Source organism: Bufo bufo, chromosome 4, assembly GCF_905171765.1.
Source record: "Bufo bufo chromosome 4, aBufBuf1.1, whole genome shotgun sequence".
NCBI classification, from domain to species: Eukaryota; Metazoa; Chordata; class Amphibia; order Anura; family Bufonidae; genus Bufo; species Bufo bufo.
This window is the reverse complement of record NC_053392.1, coordinates 349,468,185-349,488,113: the sequence shown is the minus strand read 5'-3', so window position 1 is coordinate 349,488,113 and position 19,929 is coordinate 349,468,185. Positions and strand designations below refer to the sequence as shown.

The 19,929-nt window shown below is 44.5% G+C and overlaps 1 protein-coding gene across 1 annotated transcript in view; it reads right to left on the bottom strand.

Moving 5' to 3' along the window:
- The window catches only part of LOC120999211, a 58,575-nt gene extending 42,272 nt beyond the window's left edge, over nt 1-16,303 (bottom strand). Inside the window, exon 1 of the mRNA XM_040430084.1 lies at nt 16,037-16,303. Within this exon, the coding sequence (XP_040286018.1) occupies nt 16,037-16,303 (267 nt within the window). The remainder of the gene's footprint in view (nt 1-16,036) is intronic.
- Between the last annotated feature and the right edge of the window lie 3,626 nt (nt 16,304-19,929).

Genomic DNA, 19,929 nt, shown 5'->3' with positions numbered 1-19,929 from the left:
GGGCTGCTAGATCACCGCTAGCACATCCACAGTACCCAGTCTTCATATGTGTGCTTTTATTGTGTAAAACTGATTTGATACATATGCTAATTAACCTGAGATAAGAAATTTAGGACCTGTCACTGGGACGATTCTATCTACCGCCTGGGGGGGGGGGGGGGGCGAATAAATAAATAAATCACTATCCAAGGGTTCATAAACCCCTTTGAAGAAACTCTAAAATCTGTACAATAGAAATTTCACAGGGCCATGAATCTGCCTTTATTCCTGCAAAGGATAAGAATCTTTTCCAAATCCTAGTGTAAATACAGTACAATTTGTCACTGCTTTCCTACTTTTAAATCAAGGTAGCTGTTAAGGCTTTAGAAAAACCCTGTATTAGGAATGACCTATCAAGTTCCATGCCGTGAGATGCAGCCTCCCTACTTCTGGATGATGTACTGGGCCCTGCACCAGAAGGTCTGGAACCTCTGGGGAGGATCCAAGACCGACATGGATTTTAGGAGAGAAAACCATGCCTTTCTTAGCCAAAACAGGGCGATTGTGATCATCCTTGCACCCTCGTCCCTGATTATTTATTTTTTACAAGAGGGATCAGCTGTAGAGAGGGAAAGGCGTAAGCCAGAGGATGGTCTCATCTCTAGAGCAAAAGCATCCACCCACTTTGGGAACTCCCTCAGATTGAGAGCACACAATTCCTCTACCTTCCTGTTCTTTCTGGTGGCAAATAAATCTATTGAAGGTCAGCCCCAGAGACACACAATCTTTGCGAAAATTATGGGGTTAAGGGACCACTCCCCTTGCCTTAACCTTGAGATTTTCTTGTCTCTATGTGTAGGGCCGAGTCATAAGCAATCTTTTCTTCCATCTCTAGGAACAACAACTCTGCTTCCCTCATGAGAGAGACTGATCTGGTTCCCCCCCCTGATGATTTAAATACGCCACTGTAGCACGATTGTCAGACATTATTCTGACATGCTGAATAAAGGGTAATGCCGTCTTTAGAGCTAATCTTACTGCCAGCAGCTCCTTCCTGTTTGATGAGAAAGCATTCTGCATTGGAGAACACTGACCCCGATCCAAGAAATCAACTCCCCATTCACAAGGGCTGGCATCCATTAGTACCACAGGGTCTGGGCAACACCAAGGAATCCCCTGGCTTAGGTTCATATAATCTTCCCACAAGGACAGTGATATTAGTGTCTTTTTGGAAATTATCTTCGAGTCCAAAGATGCCCCAATTGTCTTTAGTGATAGAAGGATCTCTTTGAAGCTGTCGAGCATTGAAATGTGCCCACAGCCGGGATACAGGAAGTCAGTGACCCTAGAATAGACATTGCCTTCCGAACGGTCAACTTTGGGTCTGATTGAATACACTATTTTTGCCTGAATATAAAATCTTGAGTCAGAAAGATTGAGCTACAGAGTCCAGGAGCAGACCCAGGAATAATTGTCGTGTCTGTGGTAACATTCTGGATTTTTCTAAGTTTATAATCCAATCTAAGCTCTCCAAGATGTTACTCATTTCAACCGCTGTCCCACAACTCTGAGTAATGTCTGGTTTTCTGAAAAAAATAAAATAAAAAATAATATGATATCTCCCACCACTTTCATAAAGATCCTTGGTGCCATGGAGAGGCCAAATGGAAGAGCCTGAAATTGAAGGTGACTTACCTTCCCCTCTATGTTCACCGCTACCCTGAGGAATTGTTGATGAGCATGTGATAAGCATCTTTTAAGTCTATGACTGACAAAGCATCAGGGAAAAAGATGAACTGCTGATTTTACCATCTCCATCTTGAATTTCCTGAATAGTAGGAATTTCAGTTTTAAAGTTATCGTGCAAAAAGTATTGTCTGGCTTTTTTTTTTTTTACACACTAAAAACAGGGTTGAGTAGAATCCTTTCCCTTGTTTTGCCGCTGGAACCAGTACTAATACCTGTTTAAACAATATTATTATTTTTTTTTTTTTACTTCCATCTCTGGAGATCTCTTGTGGAAACAAATTTGAGGTGGATTTTTCTGGAATTCCAGCTTTAGTCCTTCTCTTAAAGATTTTTTACCCAATCTCCTGCCACCTTCTCCCAGGCGGGAAGGAATTACTTCAACCTTCCCCCCACTGCGCTTCTGGCATCATTGTTTAGATTGTTTATCCAGCTGGTAGGAAGAACCCCCGAACGTGAAACCTTTGCTTCTTGTAACTCTAGATATGGGATTCTGGTCTTTAATCACCCAACTGCCTTCTACTCAGAATTACCGGTAAGTCTAATTCCGGTTTTCAGTTTCCTTGAATCCACCATGACGGCTTATACGTGAGATTGACCCCTTGACCTCTGTAGGGGCAGGAACACAGTTTAAAAGCCACCACCCACTCTCGCCCTTCAGTGTTTACAAGTTACCTAAGTGGGTGCTTTCAAAACTTTAACCTTATAACAAAAAGGTATATAAACAGATTGCCACACGAGAACTAACAGATTATACAGTAGGGGGGCTACTGCTTGCAGAATTTTCTTGGCTAAGGTGAGATCTTCAGAAGCAGAGATATTTATTTGATAATGTTTAATGAACATATTTATACTAGACCATGTAGGTGCCCTTCATATTTTATCAAGAGATACACCAGCCTTTTCTGCTCAAGAAAAAAAAAAAAAAAAAAAACAACAACATTGCTCTGGTGGAATGTGCTTTTATTTTCATAGGACATGTAAGACCCATTAGAGCGTAGCAGCAGGATACAGGAGTTTTAATCCAGCAACCTATGGATTCTTTGGAAAGCTTCTTCCCTTTGTTACCTGTGAACTGAATCAAATTGTCCTCTTTACTAAAGATCTTAGTGGCTTCCAGGTACTGGATGATAGTTTCCCTTACATCTAAGATGAAAATTGTTCTTCTGTAGGGTTTTGGTGTCACTATAAAACAAATGGTAAGACAATTTCTAGGTCCCGATAGGAGCCAGAGACTACCTTTGGAAGGAACCCCAGGTCTAAATTTTAGCGCTATCCTGTCAGGAAATTTAAAAAGAAAAGGTTCTCAGCAAGAGAGGCCTGTATTTCCCCCAGACGTCTAGCCGATGTTATGGCTATTAAGGACGTTTTAAGGAGAGATGTTTAATGGAGATGTCTAGTATAGGAGATCTTGTCAAACCCCTTTAGGACTAAATTTAAAAACCCCTGAGGAACTTTAGGAGTTAATGATGGTCTAAGTCTGGATGCTGCCCTCATGAAACATTTCACCCATCTGTAGAATGCCCCCAGGGCACAGATGTAGACTTTTAGGGAACTTGGCCCAAGTTAAAAGGTTTGACCTTTCACAAGAAAATCCAGAATTTTCTGAATACATGGGGAGGACATATTTGGAGAATCATCTCCCAACCATCTACAGTACATCTTCCAGATTTTTAGGTAAATAGCGGTAACTTTCCCTGCTAGTTTTTTTTTTTTTTTTTAACTGTATGCCCCTTGGTCACTCAGGCCCTGGTGTCCCAGCACTCGGTCCTCCGCCTGGTTCAGGCAAGGAACTGCGAGGCTTCCAAACTTACTGCCTGATAGCGAGCGGTCAGCCATTTTGTTTAGAATGGAGAACCAGCTTCTTTTTGGCCAGTAGGGGGTTATTAATATCACCATTACTGGGTCTGTTTTAGAATTTCCTGTAGGAGTTGGGGGAATTAGAGTCCAGGAAGGAAAAGCATATGCTAGGTCCCATGTCAGTTTTATTGAAAAAAATAAAATGCATCTACTGCCCAAGGCCTCTCTGGGATCTAAGAAACAAACGTATTCGACTTTTGCATTTTTCTTTGAGGCGGACAAGTCCATTTGTGGCCTGCCACTTTTGGAAATTTCCCTAAAGATTCCCTGATTTAAAGACCATTCTTTCGGGTCTAGGGTTTTCCGCTCAAAAAGTCCACCTCTAGATTTTCTGATCCACTGAGATGAACTGTTGTAATGGGTAGAACATTTTATTTTTGTGTTAGTTCTGCATACCTGGTTTTGAGCTACTTTTAGGCTTCGTTCACACAGTCAGTGTTCGGTCAGTGATTTCCATCAGTGATTGAGAGCCAAAACCAGGTGGTGCTCTAAACAGAACAGGTGCAGATCTTTCCCTTATACCTTATGTCTGTGGAGGCTCCACTCCTGGTTTTGGCTCACAATCACTGATGGAAATCACTGACCGAACACTGACGTGTGAATGAGGCTTTAGAGTCTCCCAGACCGCTCGCAGCTCTGTAGTTTGAGATTTTTTTTTTTATTTCCTCTGACCATTTCCCTGCTAGGTTGAGGGGGCTATTTTTGTTCCCCAACTTGTACCGGTCACGATTTGTATCTATGGTTCTTTCTGCCAGAAGCCACTCTTTGACTGGTCTTTCCACCAATTTAAAAACGACTACTTTGTAAGGAATGATTATCTTCCTGTCTAGGGATGATTGACTTCTGTTCCAACACCTCAGGATCCAGGTCTGCATAATGTAATGAATCCCTGAATGCTCATAGCTCCTCTGAGAGCACCTGGTTTTGTGATTGGAACGCTTATTCTTTCCCAAATAGTCAATTTTTCCCTGTGGGAGAGATGAAGTTTCAGACATTGAAACTAACATTACTCCTAGAAACTTCCTGTTGGATGACAGGATCCAGAAGGACTTTCACGTTTACCAACCAACCGTCTGCATTTTTGCAAAAATTTGTCTTTACTGATTGCTTCTAATTCTGAGTTTCCTATTATAAGGAAATCATCCAAGTATGGGAAGATTAGTAGTCCTTGTCTTAGAGGAGATATCATCTTCACAACCAGCTTTGTGAAGATTCTTGGTGCTGAGGAAGCAAGGGCAGCTAATTGGAAATTATGCATTGATCCCTTGTCATCTCTTGCAAATCTCAGAAATGTTTTTGAATTGAGATAGATAGGAACAGGATCGTAAGCATCTTTTAGATCAACAGATGTCATATAAGCCCCTTAGGGAACGATAAACGAAAACACCTCCATTTTGAACATTGTGCAAGTTATCGCCCTGTTTAGATCTTTTAAAATTATGATGGTACTGGAAGATCAGTCTGGTTTTTGTACCAAGAATAACCTTGAATAGGAGTCCTTCCCCAGTCTAAATCGGGTATATTTTTTACTACCTTTTTTCGTCTAAACACCTTGCCATATTTTTAATAAAACGGTGGGGCCCAAAATCTTAATGGAGGAGGAGTAGAGGAAAATTCTATTTTTATAAACATTCACGATGTCTAAGCCCAGGGATTTTTGATGTTACATTTCCACTGGGTCAGAGAATTCCTCAAACCCCCTCCTATTCTGGTGACTTTTGGGAATTAAGGAAGCCCCTTTTCTGATAACTCAAGCACCCGCTTTCCCTCAACCCCCCCCAGGGTCTGGACTGCGAACTGAAGGGATGAAAAGGTTTCCTTTTATTCTCTTCCAGAAAACCCTTCTTTTTATCTGACACTTTCCTAGTACAGGGCCGAAGACATTCTCCCCTGAAAAGGCGATGGAGTACAAATTTTCTTTGGAGGTCCTATCACCCCCTCCAGGATTTCATCCAGAGCGCTCACCTAGCAGAGTCTGAAAGAGCCGAGTCTTTAGCCAGCAATCTGACTGATTCTGCAGAAGTGTCAGCCGGAAAAGCAGTGGCGGACCTAAGAAATGGAATAGAAGGTAAAAATTTCTTCCCTAGGAGCTTTATTCTTTATGCGATTTTCTAACTAATTGACCCAGAGTACATAGCCCTAGTCACAGAAGTTGCCGCTGTTTGTCTTTATCTGAAACATGGAGGCTTCCCAGCATTTCCTTAAAAGGACATCTGCCTTTCGTTCCATGTGATCTCCTAATTGTCCTGAATCCTCATATGGCAGATAAGTCCTCAACTTTTGCCACTTGTATATAAATTTTTGTAGTTATCTGGAAGTCTCTTGGCACAAGTAGCGCACTTTAGAGGTCTGGGCATAGACTTTTTCTCTAGCTCCCTAAGGAACAGAAGAGTAACCAAGTATCATATGGACCATACTCCCCATAGGAGAACTCACCGGAGGTGCAGCCGGAGAGGGGTCAGACCCTCCTGACGGGATGCTGGAGCTTCCTATGTTAACACGGTGGCGGAGTTGCTGTTCCAGAGATACACGAGAGCTACATTTAACCTTGTCAGCATTTGATGTCATCCCTGTGCGCCGTAGATCCCTTCCGCCATTCATTATTGCTAGTATCAATGAAGCGTGCACCACACAGCACATGCACATCCCATGTGAGTGCCGGCATCAGTGGTCTGCTTCCTGAATGTCTGTGGAAGCCCGGTCGCAATATGGAGCCTGCGCAGGCTCCAGAATGAGCTGGAGCGAGCGCCCCCTGAGACTGTGGCCATTGGAGGTCTGCTTCCTACTCTGCGTGGAAGGAAGACCCAAATTGAATGGAAACGCAGGCCCCAGCATGAGTCGGAGCGAGCGTCCATGTTGCCCCCGCTGCCCAGCCTTCGCCGCGGGAGATTATTATTTTTTTAAGTGGCACACTTAATATATATTTGTTTGATTTTAGTTTATTTTTACTCCCTACTAAAGAGCAAACTTTCAAAAGAAAACAAGTGACATTTGCTGATTATCCCCACAGGGGAACTCCCAGAAGGAGCCAAAGGTGGGTCTGCAATGTCCATGCGGGTTCCAGGGGCCTCTGGAGCAGACATGCTGCTGGAGTCAATGGAGATATTGTCAGAATCGCCTGCTAGTTTTCACATGGAGTGGCATCTCGCTTTCCCAGGTCTGCTTCTTCAAAAGGAAGGGAGACCATGCAGAAAGGGGTGAGAGCAGGCCCCTGCTTTAGGGACAAGAATCACCCCAACTTCCTCTGCCCAGCTTTAGCAAGAGCTGCAGGAGGGCAGAGGAGAAGATCGGTAGGATAATCCTACCAGTAAAGGCACAAAAATCTACTGAAGTAAAAGTAAACTCTTCACCTCCCCTCTGGGAGGCTTCTCTGTGTGACACCCCCGTAGGGACAGGAAACTCTGAAGAGAGTGGGTGGTGGCTTTTAAACTATCTGTGTTTGTCCCTACAGAGGTCAAGGGGTCAATCTCATGTGTAAGCCATCATGGTGGATGAAATGGAAATCTGGATGATGTACGAAAGGGGCGTCTTCTCTTTTGAAGCGAGCAAAGGAGGATTCTTGAGAAAACCCTGGAAATCTTTTTTCTATTCGCTGCCTTCTCCAGGAGAGTAGTTTTGAACAAAATAGAAACTGACCCTGACAAGGGATACTACACAATCTTTGTTTAGAGGACAAGTAGTCGTCCCCCCTTTCCAATTCTTCAACCAAAGAGCTCGGCGGGCAGAATTGGAGAGGGAAGAAGCCCTAGCTGCCAGCTTAACCGCATCTACAGAAGCATTGGTGATGAAATCAACTGCCTTCTGGAAGGTGGGCAAGGATGCTAGGATCTGTTCTCTTGGACATCTCTTTAATTTGACATTCTAGTCTTTAACCAAACGGCCATGGATCTGGCTGTAACCATGGCAGTAATGTTAGGTCTGAAAGTGGAGGCCGCAGCCTCCCAAGTGTTTCTAAGACAAGCATAAATTTTTTCATCCAAAGGATCTCATAGGAATCCCATATCCTCAAAAGGTAAGGAAGACCTTCTAGAAATCTTAGATATAGCCACATCTATTTTTGGGGCTTTATCCCAAGATGATTCCTCTTCAAAAGGGATAATACTTTCTTTTAAAGCCTTTGGTGATAAAGGCCTTATCTGGTTTCTTCCATTCTCAGTCAATAATGGCTAACATACTTTTATGCAAAGGAAAAAGTCTGTGCCTTTTTCCCCAAGGCCCTCAAACACCGAATCAGCCACAGACTTATCGTCTTTTAAGTCCTCCAATTCCAAGGTGGATCATATCGCCTTTAGCAACTTGTCAGTGTCTTCCACTGGAAATAAAGTTCTACCCTCCATGTCATCTGCCGAAGAGGAATTTTGAGTCGTCCCCTTTAAAGACTTCACTATCCACTGAAGAACATGCTTCCGACTCCCACTGCTCCACAGACTTCTTTTGTCCAACAGGTTTTAGGGAGTATTTCACCTCTGACCCAATAAGATCTCATTTCTCAAAGCTAGGCGACTCTTCAGCAACAGTTCTCAATACACTGTTGGCACAGCTTTTTTTGTATATGAGGATGACAGAGGACATGTACATACAGCGCACTCATTCTCTCTTTGCCAATACTTGCTTAGGCACAAGCTACAGAAATAACCATATTTCAGTATGGTATCAAATACTGGGCACTTACCCCCTCTAAGTTTGCCAGGTACCGGCACCAGAATCTCTCCTTCCACTGGATCTGATCTTTTTTCCTCCATCTCAAAACCAGGACGTCTGGTGAAAAATGAAGTATCTTAGTATAACTTTAATGAGGAGGGATAGAACACCTCACCGGAGGGTTCTAATATACGAGGACAGCAGAACCGCCAGTTTGAAAATATATACATACAGGCACAGGAACGAAGGGAGCACAACCGGTCTCTACAGCCTACTTGTGAAGCCTCCCAACACTACGCCAGAATGTTTCCGGCATCCTGCTCCTTTGAAATTATTCTAACTTCTCCCCGCGCCTGTGGAACACATCCAGACCTCACCCGAAAGAATGTCGCTTGGAACACACGTCCCCCCCGGAAGAGCATCGGTTCTCACGATGCCTCCTCCTCTGGACCGCACGTACCAGCGTACGGAAGATCCCATCCACGCTGGGTTCTGGCCAGATGCAGCGGAATACAACACCCACCTTGGGCTGTTCTTTTGCTGGAATCTCCAGCACAGTCTCACTCCCATTGAGGAGTACACACACGACTGCTGTAAGAGCACCATAGCAGCCCTGGACTACTACTGGCTCCTTGGGTCCTGCCAGCCTAACATATGGGTCCATTCACACGTCCGCAAGATGGGTTCACATCCATTCCACAATTCTGCGGAACAGGTGCGGACCCATTTATTTTCTGTCCTGGGAGGCGGAGCCATCTGTGGTGCTGTCGTGGGGGAAGGGGAAAAAACATTGCATGCAACAATTTGTCCAGCTAGCATTTGTGCCATACCCTTCCTTGCAAAACCAACTTATGGCGCCTTAGCCTCTGTGTGGCCAATCAGAATCACATCAGCATGGGTTATTAACCTCAGAATGTTAAAGGGGTTTTCTTAGTGTTTTACACTGGATGACCCATCAGGAAAGGTCATCAGTATCTGATCAGTAGGGGGTCCATATCCCAGAACCCTTTGTCTAAGCTAAAGCAAATTGTGCTTTGGATCATAGATCAGAAGTCGATTCAATGAAAAACTTTGTTGGTAATGCTGTTTCCGCACAGCATTTGCTGTGTGTAGGAAAACGGTCTCTGCCAAAGTCATGTCAGACTTAGGTATTCCTACCTGTGTATTTAAAAACATTTTAAAATAGGAATCTGAAGTCTGCTTCGGTATCGAGGTAACCGCCAGTACCAAAGCGGACTTCGGATTCCTATTTTAAAATGTTTTTAAATCAGCAAATAGGAATACCGTAGTCATTCAGCGAAGTCTAGAACAACTTTGGCCAAGACAAAGTCTGGCTCCACGGAGCCCATACATTTTAATGCCATACAGAAACAGTATTACAAACTAAGGGTTTTTTAACAAATAGACTTCCGATCTATGATCCGAAGCCTACTCTTGAAGATCAGGCTGCAGTGTACCTGTTGAGTGCTGCAGCCTTTTCCTGGGCCACTGGAGTCACATAGCCCATGTACAGCTCAGTCCCATCCAAGTAATTGGGACTGCAATACCAAGCACAGCAGGTATTCAGTGGTAAGCTGCAAGGAGGCTGTGGCGTTCACTGGAGTGTCATGGCCTCTTCAAACAGCTGATTGACATGGAGACCATGTGTCAGACCCCCACAACTCAGATACTGACGACTTACCCTGAGGATAAAGTCATCAGTATAAAACACTCGGAAAATCCTTTTAAGGGCACTGGAAGCCCCAAACATCTCATATCACTTGGGTTAACCACATCTTTACCTTGAGTGGGTATTACATGGAACTCATTGAAAAATTTAAAGAGGCTATTAAACCAGACACTGTCTGCTAGGGCTCATGCTGATTAAGACTATACATTTCTTTTGTCTCCATGATAAATAGCTACAGAAAAATCTGCATTTTTATTCATATGAAAATGAGCAAATGGAGCACCAGGAGGAAAGGCTGAATATTTTGAGCACTGCTTTGTAACACCCCTTGTGCTCTGAACACTCCCCTTGATTGACAGGGCTAGACATGCTGCAGGCAGAGCTGTGTCCTAGCATGTTAATATCAAACTCTATATACTATAGCGTCACCACACTGAGATCTGCTCAGAAAGCCAATATACATATCACTGCTTTATTTACAGGCACAATATAAAATCAGACACCAGTAATGTGTGTTATCCTATAAGCATAGAAAAACCTATATCTCCATGTGCTAATGCTATAGCTTAGTGGTCTATCCTGCATGTAGACATCCCCGGTTTAAGTCCCAGGAGAGACATGTTTTCTATTGTTTTTTCAAAACCATATTAAAAGGCTATAGTATAATATATAAAATCATAATAATCCCTTACTATATGGAGAAATGTTTGTGTGCCAAAAACTATTACCTGTTTAATCACAGACAAAATATGATTATTAAGAAACCAGTAACATTTGTTAGCTTTCTAAAAAAAACTCAATATAAAGGACATTCCAACCACAGATCTCTACATGCAAAACAAATAGCTTAACCTAAGCTATAGCATTGCCACATAGAAATGCATGTTTTTCTATACTTATAACCGGTGTCTGTATGATCATATATTCTGACTGAACAAAGCAGTAATATGCAAATTAGCATTCTGAGCAGATCTCATTGTAGTGCCGCTATAGTACCGTACATAGTGATATTTACATGCTAGCGCAGTCTTGGACATAGCTTTGCCCTCAGCCTGCTGTCTTGCCCTGCCAATCAAAGGGAGTGGGCATGTTACATAGCAGTGCTCAGACGATTCAGCCCTGGCTCTAGGTGCTCCAATTGCTCATTTGCATATGAATAAAAACAGATTTCTCTGCAGCTGTTTATCATTTAGACAAAAGAGTTTTAAAGGGCACTAGAAGCCCCAAACATCTCATATTACTTGGATTAACCACACCTTTCCCTTGAGGGGGCATTACATGGAACTCTGAAAATTTAGGAGCCTCTGTAACCAGGATCAACCTGGCTGCATACTGGCTGCTAGGGCTTATGCTGCCCTTAAGGCATTTGGACGTAACTGTACGCCCATATTGCAAGTGGCTTACTGAATTTGGACATAGTCACGTCCAATCCGCTTACCGGGGCTGTGACACTTTAAAGTGTCACAGCCCCGGAGTCCCCACGCACAGAGAAGCCGGCAAGGGACCATAGTGGTCCCTTGCCGGCAAGCGCTCCGATTTGTTAGTCTCTGCAGACTAACCAATTGGAGCGCTTCAGTGACAAAATGCTAGTTTCAGGCTAGTTTCACACTAGCGGCAGGGGACTCCAGCAGGCTGTTCCAGCAGGTGAACAGCCCGTCAGATCCGTCCTGCTGCTAGTTCACGTGTTCCCCCGGACTGACGCTCCATCCCCATTGACTATAATGAGGGTGGGGGCAGATTTCCGGCAGCAGCAGTCGGGGGACACACGTGAACTAGCGGCAGGACGGATCCGACAGGCTGTTCAGCCGCCAGAACAGCCAGCCCGCCCGAGTCCCCTGCCGCTAATGTGAAAGTACCCTCAGGCTGTGATATCCATGGGAGACCCCCTGTGTGCCACCAATGCCCCAGATAATCTAATGACCCCCCCACTGTGGCCCTGATCATGCCCCCATATTGTGCCATTGACCCCCGATTGTGCCATTGACCCCCCACTATGCCCCCTGCAGTGAGTCTGTGTGATGGCAGCAGCTTCGTTCCTGAGCCTCTGCCATCAGTGTCAGCTGTAACTTACAGCTAACACTCTGCTGCAATGGTTGAAATTTAACCCCATAGATGCCTATGTCAGTAGCCGCAAGCAGCATTCATAGAGTTGAGAGGGAGCTCCCTCTTTCTTCCATCGGGCCGTAGCTGCTGCGATGGCAGCAGCCCAGTGGTTGCCATGGCAACCAGACACCTTACCAAGTCGCCCGGGCTGCCATGTACCTAAGGCTACTATCACAATCGCGTTTGGTGCGGATCAGTCATGGATCTGCACAGACAGATCAGTTCAGATAATACAAAAACGTCTGCATCTGTTCAGAACGGATCAGTTTCGTCAGACTAACATCAAAACGCTGCAAGCAGCGTTTTGATGTCCGCCTCCAAAGCGGAATGGAGATGGAACGAAGGCAAACAGGCATTCTGAGCAGATCCTTTCCCATTCAGAATGCATTAGGGCCATCCGTTTCGGACCGCTTGTGAGAGCCCTGAACAGATCTCACATATGGAAAGCAAAAACGCCAGTGTGAAAGTAGCCCAAGGCTGATCAGCCTTAGTGTAAATGTAGCACAGACTATACAGTGCATTGCATCAGATAACTATTGCAATGCACTGTATATGCATCAGGCCCACTGGATCTTCAAGATCCAAATGGGTCTTGATTTAAAAAATAAATATAAAGTTAAAGTAAACATTTAAATAAAAATAAAAGTCCTCATATCTGTTGATTTATAAGTCATTAAAAAATGAAAAACAATACTACATGATTGGTATCGCCGTGTCCATAACAACCTGATCTATAAAAGTATCATGTAACTAATCCCGCGCGGTGAACGCCGTAACAATGACGGAATTGTGTTTGTCACCTCACCCCCACAAAAAATAAAGTGATCAAAAAGACATATGTACCCAATAAAAACTACAGCATGTCCCACAAAAAACAAGCCCCCATACAGCTATATTGGTGAAAAAATAAAAAGGTTATGGACTTTAGTATATGGTGATGCAAAATAGAATTAACACAAAAGGGATTTTATGCTAAAAAAAGTAAAAAGACCCATCAATTTGGTATCGCCACATTCGTATGAACCCACAGAATAAAATCTAAATATTTACCGGCCGAAACAAAATGAATACTCCATAATATTTACCACAAGAGGAACCCCATAGAAAAAAAAGCAATTTTTGCCCACCTCCCCAAAAAAAAAAAAATAGGTATAAAAAGTGATCAAAAAGACATGTACACAAAAAGGATACCAATAAAAACTACAGCCCATTCTTTCTAGGGATACCTCAGGGTCTCTTCAAATGTGACATGGCACCTGAAAACCATTCCAGCAAAATCTGCCCTCCGTTAAGATTATGGTGTTCCTTTCCCTCTGCACCCTGCTGTGTGCCCATAAAGCAGTTTACGACCACACAGAGTAGGGTTGTCCCGATACCGATACTAGTATCGGTATCGGGACCGATTCCGAGTTTTCTCGGCGGTACTCAGCCGCCGATACCCCGCCCCGATACATAAATAGAATACTTTGGGCGTAACTATGGGCGGGGCCCGGTGCAGTCACTGTACTCTTACACCGGGCCCCGCCGCTCACCGAAGTATTTATAAACGTGAATCCTTATCCTGTTAAGTTGAACTAACGCTGCCCTCTCCCATGTTCCCCTGTATCCCCCTGTATCCCCACAGCACTTACTTAAGCTTCCATAGCAGGCAGAGCAGACGGCAGCAGTAACGTCACTCACTGACGTCGAGCGCCTGCTCCGCCCACTTTATGAGTGAAGCAGGCGGAGCAGGCGCGCGACGTCAGTGAGTGACGTTACTGGTGCCGTCCGCTCTGCCTGCTATGGAAGCTTAAGTAAGTGCTGTGGGGATACAGGGGGATACAGGGGAACATGGGAGAGGGCAGCGTTAGTTCAACTTAACAACAGGATAAGGATTCACGTTTATAAATACTTCGGTGAGCGGCGGGGCCCGGTGTATTGGGGGACACTGTTATGAGGGGGATCTGTGGATGACATATAGCAGTGTCATCCACAGATCCTCCCCATAACAGTTCCATCCACAGATCCCCCACCAAATAACAATGCCATCCTCAGATCCCCCCACCCCATAACAATGCCATCCACAGATATCCCACCCCATAGCAGTACCATCCACAGATCCCCCATAACAGTGCCATCCACAGATCCCCCATAACAGTGCCATCCACAGATCCCCCATAACAGTGCCATCCACAGATCCCCCATAACAGTGCCATCCACAGATCCCCCATAACAGTGCCATCCACAGATCCCCCATAACAGTGCCATCCACAGATCCCCCATAACAGCGCCATCCACAGATCCCCCATAACAGCGCCATCCACAGATCCCCATAACAGCGCCATCCACAGATCCCCCATAACAGTGCCATCCACAGATCCCCCATAACAGTGCCATCCACAGATCCCCCATAACAGTGCCATCCACAGATCCCCCATAACAGTGCCATCCACAGATCCCCCATAACAGTGCCATCCACAGATCCCCCATAACAGTGCCATCCACAGATCCCCCATAACAGTGCCATCCACAGATCCCCCATAACAGTGCCATCCACAGATCCCCCATAACAGTGCCATCCACAGATCCCCATAACAGTGCCATCCACAGATCCCCCATAACAGTGCCATCCACAGATCCCCCACATGACAGTGCGTCATCCACAGATCCCCCAAAACGGTCACATGACATTTAAAAAAAGTATCGGTATTCGGTATCGGTGACTACTTGAAAAAAAGTATCGGTACTTGTACTCGGTCCTAAAAAAGTGGTATCGGGACAACCCTAACACAGAGGTTTCTGAAAACTGCAGAATCAGGGTAATAAATATTGTGGTTTCTTTGGCTGTTAACTCTTGCTGTGTTACAGGAAAATCTGAACAAAAAAATAAAAAGATAAAATTTTAACATTTCCCCTCCAATTTGCATTAATTCTTGTGGAACACCTAGAGGATTAATAAAGTTTGTAAAATCAGTTTTGAATCTCTTGAGGGGTGTAGTTTGTAAAATGGGGGTCATTTATGGGTGGTTTCTATTATGTAAGCCTCAAAGTTACTTCATAACTGAATTAGTCCTCAAAAAAAGTGGATTTTAGAACTTAAAATTTGCTTCCAAACCCCTATTTTTCTAACATCCTAAAAAATAAAATGACAATTACAAAAAGATGCCAACATAAAGTAGACATACAGGGAATGTAAAGTAATAACTATTTTATGAAGTATCACTATCCATCTTAAAAGCAGAGAAATTCTAATTTTGAAAATAGCAATTTTTTTCCCCAAATTTTAGATTTTATGCATAAAAGGTAAACCGCATGAACTCAAATGCCCCACTAACATGATGTACAATGTGTCACGAGAAGACAATCTCCGAATGGCCTAGATAAGTAAGTGTTCCAGATTATTACCACATAAACCGACGTCAGATTAAAAAAAATGGGGCTCCGGCATTTGGTCCAAACTGGCTGTCGCTTGAAGGGGTTAAATCAACATGATGGGCCCTACTTGCCAGTATGTCTGGTTTAATAGGGTTGATCCTGATGACAGGTGTCCTGGTAAGTTTATTTTATCCCCTATACAGATAACTATTAGAACATTGGGGTCATATCACTAGAAAGCCCAATGATGGTGAGAACATGACCCCATGCCCCACCAGATCAACCATTCACCAGCAGGTCCCATAGAGGTTTGTAGATGGGTGATAACTTCACATTATCAGAATACCCCTTTAATGGGTTGACATGTAAACCTTTGTACGCGCCCCTATATGATGGCCATATATACCCTCTAGGGTTGCCCCAGAAGGAACAGCCCATAAGAGGTTAATACGTCCATGATGATACATGTTCCCGGCATGGTCACCCACTATCCATGCTGCCAGCATTGTGAAATCCCTACACCAAGCCAATCGAATATTTACTTTTCAACAAAAAGGGAGACATTTGTGCGCCATTCCCTGGGAAACTGCATGATCATAACTTCAGTCACTATGATAATGCACGGCCACAACAGGTACCAGCACACTGGCATCCCTCATTCCATGCCCTTGGCACTATACCCACCCTGCAGTGCTTGGCCCACAGGCTATCTGTGCTGCTGACCCGATACAGTGTGCTGCACACGCCGCCAACACGGAGCAGAGAGAAAGGGTCAAGGAGATCCAAAATCTGCAACAGGATTTCATCACACATGTGGAGCAGCCGTCGGCAGGGGGCGCTCGTCCTCCCGTCTGCTCCTTCCGCCTCCCAGTACTGCTCGTCCTCGGGCCGCGGAGCCATGAAGCTGGCCAGCCATGTATCGAACCGCCCGGCACAGCGCTGCCCCTCCATCCCTACTAATCAGATACTAACTGCCGCAAGCTGCCTGCAGTGCGCTTATATAGTGCAGGACTGCACCAAAGCCTGCCCGGGGAGGGGTGCAATCTGTGCGAGCCGGGCCCCCACCAGTGCCTCATAATGCGGAGTGGCCCTGAGGTTCCCAGAGTCAGGAATCACTGACAAGGGGAGTAATAAAAGGTTTCTATGAAGTGAGAATGAAACCCCAGAGGGGTGTAAGCAGCGGAGAACCCCTTTAAGTGCTTGCAGTGGCCTGGGGGGTGATTTGGGGAAGACCAGTTGACATGGATGACTACATAAAAGTGAGCAGTCCTCCGCCGCGCGGTCGGTGCCAGGTTTTTGGTGATGCATTTAGTCTTTTGTGTGAGGTTTTATATTTTTTGTAAGCACTGCATCAATAATGCAATAAAAACCACACATAATGCTGCACTGTTTATCGTGGTTTTTGTGGCGTTTTTGTTTACGATTTTTGGTTCATTTTAACAACCCCTTTGATGTTTATGGGGAAAACCACGTTACGTAATGTGCGGAATCCCACAAAGAATTGATATGCTGTGGATTTTAAAATCCAGATCAATCAATTTCCGCACGTATGAAATACGCAATGTGTTTGGCAAATCTCATTCATTTTGCAGACACTATATTAGGCCTCATGCACACATCCGTTGCCCGGCCATTCCGTGCAATGGGGGGCTGCAATTTGCACCATCCGTGCGGCTGCCGCAGATGGTTCCAGACCCGTTCAGCTTGAATAGGTCCGTGATCCGTCCGCACCGCAAAAAAAAAGATCGGCATCTGTGATGCGGTGCACAAACGTCCGGGGCCCGTATATTGCAGACCCCCTGTTCGTGGGCCGCAATACGGGCCGTGTGCATGAGGCCTTACACTGGGGTTTTTCTGCACAAAAATCCACATGGAAAAACTGCACATAAACTGCAACGTGTGCAGGCACCCAATTGGTTCATGCCAACTGGCACAGATCCTTTGCAGCCCCTTTAGGCCAGCTGCACACGCGGAATACGTGTAGTTTTTCCACGTGGATTCCCGTGTAGAAAAACCACAGCGTATTACGCTACCAGCATAGTGTATGACATTACATAAATCTCATGCACACGATGCAGATTTTTTTTCCATGTGGAAATTTGTGGTTTTAGCTGTGAATTTCACCCTTTTCAATGGAATGGTGAGGTCTCCAAAAAACGCTGTTAGACATTGTGGATATACAATCCGCACTGATATTCGTGCGGATCTTATGCGCGTTTACCTGTGTGCAGGTGGCCTTGCCTATGTGCACACGTGAATGTATGAGAATTTCTGCCATGTGTAAAAGTGCCTTGCCTACGTTGTACACTTGAATGTACTTGATGTAGATCTCACAACAAATCCGTGTCAGAATTTGCATGCGTTACGTATCTATTTTGTCGCAGATTTCACTGTATGCATCGCAAAGGGTGAAACCGCAATTAAAATCTGCAGAAAGAGCCGACGTGGATCTCAAAATCCACACCGCAGGTTCATTTACACCCAGAAACCTTCTGCAACATGTAGATAAGATTTTTCTACGTAGCTGGTACTGTATTACATTACTGATTACCCCATGCAAATCTGCATGTAATGCGCAATGGGGTAACGTTGCTATTCTGATGCATGGACCTAGTATCATAAATCCTGTGACAGATTTACACCACCGCCAAAAATGTGTCCATGTGCTAAAAAAATCTGTCCAAGCGCCAAGAAAAAGTAGCCTAGTCTAAGTTTATGCAACCTATAAGTTGCTGTAGTTTTACTCAAAAAATACGCCAACGTTTTGGTTCATTTTTTGGTGCTTGCAGATGCATTTAGGCCGTACCCCCCCTTCTGTGTAGCCACTCCCCCTTGTTGGGCAAAGCGTGAAATGGTTAGAAAAGTGTGTAAAACAGTAGGTAAGTGTGATGCAAAGCATGCACGCCAGTTTGTGGGTGTAAAATGCGCCACAAATCTGGAGCATTTTCAATAGTAAATCTGCCCCATGTGTGCATGAGTTTTTTTTGCCATTTTTCCTCCTTTTTGATGCTTTTTTTCTGGATCCATTGGGCACATTTATTAACACCAGTGTTTTAGACGCCGGTGTTAATAACTAGGAATGAGCGGACCTGTGGGGTTTCGGGTTCGCCGGTTTCGGACGAACTTCGGGTCAAAGTTTGGGTTCGGGACCCGAACTCGAACCCGAAACCAAACCCCATTGAAATCTATGAGGACCCAAACTTTGGTGCACTAAAATGGCTGTAAGATAGTCGTAGTAAGGGCTAGAGGGCTGCAAAATGGGGGTAAGATCAGGACAATTGCCCTGCAAACAAATGTGGATAGGGAAATGACTTAATATAACATAGAATAGAAAAACAATAAAAAATAATGATCTTGAACTAGGAGGCGGAGGTCAAAGTGGAGTAGGAGGTGGTGGATGTGGAAGCGGCGGTGGAGGAGGAGGTAGCCAACACTGTTTTTGTTTTTATTTTAATTTTTTTTCCTTTATTTATTTTTTACTTATTTTTTTATAAATTTGGGAAGGCCCCAAAACATTGGGAAATGGAAAAGAGAACGCAAAGAGAAAGTGCGCTGGAGTATAACAATGGCTGGGTGTGGCCGGTATACTTGTCTACTCAGCACAAGGTACAGTACGGAGAAGTCCTGTGGGATCCATGCCTGGTTCATTTTAATGAACGTGAGCTTGTCCACGTTGGCTGCTTGTCTGTGATCACCCCCCCACCCACCGATCTAACAGACGGATTATCTCTTTTAATTTCCCTGTCAGGTATGCAGTGCAGGAGTACCTCACACCAAAAATGGGTATATGTCACCCACCGAACTAACAGACGGATTAACTATTATATTTCTGTGTCAGGGGTACAAAGATGGTGCATTGGACCCACAAAAAATCGCTATAGGTCGCCCACAGAATTAGGCCTCATGCAGACGACCGTATGGCTTTTTCTGTATTTTGGGGTCCGTTTTTAACGGATCCGTTGTTCCATTTTTTGTTTCCATTTCTGTTCCGTATTTCTGCAAAAACATCTCCGTATGGTTTCCGTATTTAAGTTGGTCATGTGATTGTTGTGACTCCATTTTATGCAGCTTGTTGCAGCATTGAGACCTGTGTTTGGCAGACATTGTTTTCTGACTATAATTTTCTGTTGTATCACGGCTGACGATTCGGAGGAAATAGTTCTCTTGTGCTGGCTGCTTTCTCGGGAACAGGAACAGCAGCCAACTATGCTGAATGTGGAACCGAGGAGGAGGAGGCGATGGGTTCACCCAATTCTCTCTCAGCGGCGCAGGAAGGGTCATTTCCACACGCTGTACATGGATCTGCGACAGCATCCTGAGAAATTTTGTGGGTTTTGTCTTATGTCTGTGAACAGCTTTGACTTGTTGTTAGCGTCTCTGCGTCCTGGCCTCACACGCCAGGGCACAAATACGAAGCGCTGCATTTCTCCTGAGGAACGGCTCATCGTGACGTTGAGGTTGGTATTTTTCACATTATTTTATATTTGTAGAATGTGCAAACTATTAATTATTTATTTTGTCTATATGTAATCTGTGCGATAGTGTGCCTAAAATGTGATAATGTGTATATGTAGATT